At 39.6% G+C, this 6,000-nt stretch overlaps 1 protein-coding gene across 1 annotated transcript in view; it reads right to left on the bottom strand.

Moving 5' to 3' along the window:
• Positions 1-227: 227 nt before the first annotated feature.
• The window catches only part of KLHL36 (kelch like family member 36), a 30,110-nt gene continuing 24,337 nt past the window's right edge, over positions 228-6,000 (bottom strand). The window contains exon 5 of the mRNA XM_077831164.1: positions 228-3,669. Coding sequence (XP_077687290.1) covers positions 3,114-3,669 — 556 coding nt within the window. The 3' untranslated portion in view covers positions 228-3,113. The remainder of the gene's footprint in view (positions 3,670-6,000) is intronic.

The raw sequence follows: 6,000 nt of genomic DNA, 5'->3' as shown, positions 1-6,000 counted from the left end.
TAGCTATACCTTGTCCAATTTAAAAAGTTTGTGCTCACACTATTGAGACCACCTCTGAAATAGTTACAAAAAGAATTGCTTCCTTTCAGGTGATCAATAAAGAGAAAAAACAGTTAGGGTGTAAAACAATTCACACGAAGAGGAATAAAGTCTGAAATTCTTAACATGTTTTATTTTTCAAACTGTAAACACATCAAGAATGTAACACACAAGCATATATAATTAAAACAAAAACCAAAAAATATTAAAAGCAGCCAATTATTAGAAACAAAGAAGCGTCTTGGGGCACCTTTGTTGTGTATTTACACATGAAAAGGGTTGTACAAAGATGAAGTAGGAGTTGCCAGTCAACAAACAAGTTTGCAGATACCTAAATCAGCTATTTGGTTTGTTCTAACTAAAACGTTCCCTTATCTCTTTTTAGGAACAATTAAAAATAACTATTTCCTCATGCAAAGTAAAAGGTATCATTACTGCACATAGAGGACTTTTTGTAACTTGTTAAATGTAATAGTTTCTATTGTTTAAGAAAAATACCCAAAGATATCCAGAGGGTTTTTACACCTTATATAGCTCAAGCCAGTTTTCTTCAATCTTTTTGTGTCACAAGGCATCATTTGTTTCCTTTCTTTCACTCCAGCTATTCACAAGGTGCCACTTTCAATACAAAAAAAAAAAAAAAAAAATTAAATTGGATTCCTGTCAACGGATAAAGAGGACCCAAAATTCCCCAAACTCCAAATGATGTTGAAAATGATTTTTCTTTTATAGTGCAAACAACATTTTCTGAGAAGAATTTTCACATTAATGAGGCCAATACACCCCAATAGCAAAAAGTAGGCAGGACATCCCTTCTACTTGGGATAAAAGGAAAAAGGCAGATCTGAAGTACACAGTTATGTTGCACACTGATGGAGCTGTGGATGGAGGGGGACTTGGAAAGAATTTAGAGAAAATGGATCAATAGCACCAAAGCAGAACTTTAAATCAAGGCTCTTGAAATCCACTCAGTGGATCACCGAATGACAATAAAAGAGCGTTTATCAGCATGTCTGACTATCTGAACTGCCAGTCAAAGCCTTACAATAGTCACAATTATAGACCTGACAATGCTGAGAATGTAAATGCTGCTTTAACAGCTGCATTGCATCACAACTGACTATACACAAAGCCTGAAAGAGCCAACAAATTATGAGTTCCTGACTATAACAATAGGACCACAATTATAGGGCAGGAACTTCAATAGTAAACAACATAATATGGCAAACTAGAGACTAGGTATTAGCAAAATGTGTTATAAAAGTACAAAATTTTCAAAAATTTCTAAAAAATTGCTTTGTGTTGGGATGAGAAATAGTAATCTGTGGCACGGAATTATTATTAATTGTTGTTATAAAAATTACAGAGACTGTATGAGATGGCTGGTTCTTAACTTCTTGCAAATCAAACAAAAGGCCCATTTGTAAACTGTTCTGGAGTGAATGCTTGAAGGGTGGCCAGACAGTTGGCAAATTTAAAATACTTGCAGTAGACACAACCCTGCCAGTGGGAGAAGGAATGACAGAAGGATTGTACACGGTGGGTAATGCACTCTACCGGGATCAGAGTAGCAGCCGTGTTAGTCTGTATTCGCAAAAAGAAAAGGAGGACTTGTGGCACCTTAGAGACTAAGGTGCCAGAAGTACTCTTTTTCTTTCTACAGGGATGTGATTTCTAAACCGCACAAACATGTTGTGCATTAATTAGTCTGTGTTAATCTTGCTGGTGAACTTTAACCCAGTGCCGTTTTAAACAGTCTTGTGTGAAAGTGCACTGGCAGGGTCTACAATCAAAATTTCTTTAGTGTGATGGGCATAAGTCAGATTCCCTTGATATTACTCCAATATATGATTCTTCTACCAGTTCAGTCATCTGTGCCCCAAACGGCATCCCAAGAATCCACCACAACTTTTCCCCATGTTAAGCCCATTCTTCCAAGAGGAACAGTGTTGCAGCCACCTGACCAAGTACTGCGGGGTTAGATTCTCATCCAGAGTCTGTTAATGGCCCCTTGTGCTGACTGGTAGAGGTCATCACTGCTGGACCCATGCTAAATTCAGCAGTTCCCAGCTCCTGCAAACTTTTTTTCCCCCATCCCATTGCCCTTTGTAGGATGGGTTTGCTGTTTATCTCAAGTTCATTTTGAGCTTTTGATTTCAACACCTTCACTTCCCCACCCCCAATAACTCATAGCGAAGTCTACTTGTCTCACCTGGTTTAAAGTAAGGAGCAAGTTCTATGTAACTTCTGCCTAAAATCCATTCAGATTCTCTGAAAGGTTTAAAAAGCCTGGTCCTGAACTAGGAGAAATCAACAAAACCAAACTTGGTATTGGGTTTTGTCATGAAAGTTTTGCACAGTTCTAGTCATTAACAAGTGACGTAAACGTTATGTCACCTCCCCTGCATCTTGTAGACCATTGCACCACTGGAAAGACTGGTGGAGCTCACAAACTGAGCACAGATCAGTTACATGGCCATGTCTGGACCAGAGCACTCACACTTTGGTCACTTAATAATATCCTCTGAAACTTAAGAGTACAGAAGTGTCATTTGCTTACCAAGATGCCTTGGTATATGTATACTTTGAATGGTTACTCATGCATACCAGAAATCTGATACTCACAACTCTAGAACGTATTGTAAATTAAAATTTAATGAAAAAAAAAAATCAGGATTTACAACAAGATCCATATCCGTTTTCAACAGCAACTGCTTCTAGACTTCTCTTTGTAACTTCAAACCGATGTTTGGTCCTCTTTTCCCTCCCCATCATTTAATTTTCTAAGCCAAAAGAAGTTTTCAATTTTTTTAAGTTTTTACCTTTATTACTATTAGTGTGTAAAAGCGAAGAACCAAAGAAGTAACAGACTACACCTAAATGTATGGGACGGGTGGCATAGCACCCTTTGCAACCTCACCACCATTTAGTAGTAGTTACCTTCACGTGACCCTCACCCAAAGATGTTCAACCACATGTTCTCTAAGGTTTCAGAAACGGTTTTCTTTTTTCCTTTCTTTTAAAAAAAATGAAGATTAGAAAGAGATGATTAGTTACAAGGTTCCCAAGCTGTGTCATCTTCCTCGATCCTGATGCTTCTTCGTTTTTGTCTTTTTCTTTTTGTCCTCCTTTCTGGGTTTCAATGCACACACGCACGCAGACACACCAGCAATAGCTTTGGGAAGGTCAGTTCCTCTGTACCACTTGTTTTTCTCCTTGTCATACACCTGGACGGTTTTGGAGAAGACAGTGTCTTCCCAGCTATAACCTCCAAGAATATAAATCTTGCCTTCCCAGACTGCCACTCCAGATTCACTGTTTGCTTGAAACAAGGGAGAGACTCTGGTCCACTGGTTACACTGAGGGCTGTAAGACTCCACGCTCAGAATGTCAAAGCGTGCCATGGTTTCTATGTTGTCATCACTACCGCCAATGGAATAGATATTGTCCTCCAAGGTGCACATGCTGTGCCACCCTCGAGCAGTGATCATTGGCCGCTTTTCCTCCCAGACATCTGTGCGGTAATCATAGCAAAGGAGATTTTTTCTATAGGGACCGATTTGGTAATCGTGGCCCCCTGAGATATAAACAAATTCCTTGTAGACAGTGCCAGCGTGCCCATAGGTAAACCTAGGATAGGCAAACAACAACAACAACAACTTAGTGGTTTTGCAGACTAGTGCAAATATTTAACAGTGATTGTTAAATATCAGTGCAGCCCATACAGTGAAGAGGCGAGTTATTTCATATCTGTTACATTTAAAAGTGATATTTAAAATTGAACTAAATTATAATAAAGTTAGTTAGTTATTCAACGGGGGTCCACTAAAGAGTAGTTTGGGCATATGCTTTTGTGGGTAAAAAACCCACTTCTTCAGATGCATGGAGTGAAAATTACAGATGCAGGCATTAATATACTGACACATGAAGTCAGTATATTTATGCCTGCATCTGTAATTTTCACTCCATTTATCTGAGGAAGTGGGGCTTTTTACCCACAAAAGCTTATGCCCAAATAAATCTGTGTTAGTCTTTAAGGTGCCACTGGACTCCTTGTTGTTTTTGTGGATACAGACTAACACGGCTACCCCCTCTGATACTAAAGAGTAGTGTTTGTTCAACTTTCTCAGCAGCCTGAAAAAGCTTCAGGCAACAGCAGAAGTAGCATTGCTCTCGCTCGTATTATTAAGTAAGTAAAGTAAAGTGTTTGGGTCTATTAAAGTCCCAAGGAAAGTGTGGAGGGAAAATAAGAAAGGAAGATTTGCTGGGCAAGGAGTAGTTATTAAGGTTTTATGGGAGCAGTGGTATCATCTGAGAGTGTCGTTCCTTTGGCTTCCAGGAGATGGAGTGTAACTCATGGAGAGTCTAGCCTGTGCTAAATTTAGGATTGGTAAAGTGGCGTTATATGAAAATAAAGACAACTCACTAACTGAGTGGTTTTGAAAATCCCACAATCAGCTTTGAATTAACTTGACTTCCATTGACATCAACTCCCATTGACTTCAACAGAAGCAGAGTTAGACCACGATGAGCGTTTTTGAAAATCTCACCCTAAATCTCTATGCCAGAGAGGACTTGCTAACCATAGCATGGGCCAGGTAACATCATCATCCATAGAAAAACAACTCCAAAGTACCTAGAGCCTTAAATTGCTTTATCGCCCTTTTTAAAAAAGGGGATTGGATTCTGACAGAAGCCAGTCACCTCAGAGAGAAGTACCCACAACCGCAAACAACAACTGTAACTTTTTTCTGGGGATTTTTGGTTAGTTTGAGAGTCCTCGATGATAGTCCACAAACTCAATCCTCAGAACTCCCATTCCCAAAATTTAGAAAAACATTGGTTTAGATTTGCCAATCAGAGAAATATTCAAGTTTAAATCAATCGGGGGGGTGGGGGGGTTTGTAAGGTTACAGAATAGTTGCAACTAAATAGTGGGTTAAATAAAAAACTGAACTGAAGATGGATAGAAGTATCAGATTATTAGAATTCTCTCACTCACCACCCCCTAAAAAGACAAAACAATCCCCCTACACACACACACACACACACACCCCTGCATGCATCTAGTTCAGAAGCAGCTAATTCTTAGACAGTTATATTTCCCCCCATTCTTGCCATATAAAAATTCAACATTTCTATAAGTTCTGCTACAGCAGAAATAGATGATAGTTAAAAACACTTCCCTCCTACCAGAAATCTGGGATTGCCATAAAGGAATTGGCAGAGGATGCGATGATTAGCTCTCTCTACTCTCTCATTTGAGCCCAACATATATATCTCTGTAACAAAGACATGGACAGCTGGTAAACTCAGTCTAAAACCAGAAGCGCATGCTTCTTTCTACAGGGTGACTTGCACCCCTCCAGTCCCATCTATTCTTGTAATACAGCCATTAAAAACCATGATTCCTGAAGCAGTTATTTTAGCTTCACACTGAAGCGGTTTAAACAGCATTAGGCCTAACCCTATGACAGCTGAATCCATACTAAATCAGTTTAGCGTGAAATGATTTAAAACCATGCTTAAACATGCTCAGGACTCAATGTGGACAGAACCTGAGAGTTGTTTTTATTTCACACAGCAAGATTCTTTCTCAGCTACAGACTGCCAACTCTTTGGGCCCACTACCTTAGCTTCTTCCACATCTGTATAGTGCCAAGACCAAAGAAACCACGTCCTCTCTACACATGTCCCCCCCTCACAAAACTAACTGATGATGCTGAGCATCCGCTGCCCTCATTTAATACAACGGGAGCTGGAGGTGCTCAGTAGCTTTGAAAAGGAAAACAAAACAAAACAAACCCCATACAGGCCAAATGAGCTGCCCTTACACCCAGTGTTGCATTCTGTTGTTCTGCTGACGTGGACAGGATCAACAATGATCAGCGCCCATCACAGCAAATCAGTCCACCATGGTTTTTTGATTGTTTTTAGAGACCATTCTACTGACACTGAGTG

This window comes from Eretmochelys imbricata, chromosome 12, assembly GCF_965152235.1.
Source record: "Eretmochelys imbricata isolate rEreImb1 chromosome 12, rEreImb1.hap1, whole genome shotgun sequence".
In the NCBI taxonomy this organism is placed as follows: domain Eukaryota; kingdom Metazoa; phylum Chordata; order Testudines; family Cheloniidae; genus Eretmochelys; species Eretmochelys imbricata.
Note: the sequence above shows the minus strand (reverse complement) of the source record. Positions and strands in the feature narration are given on the sequence as shown.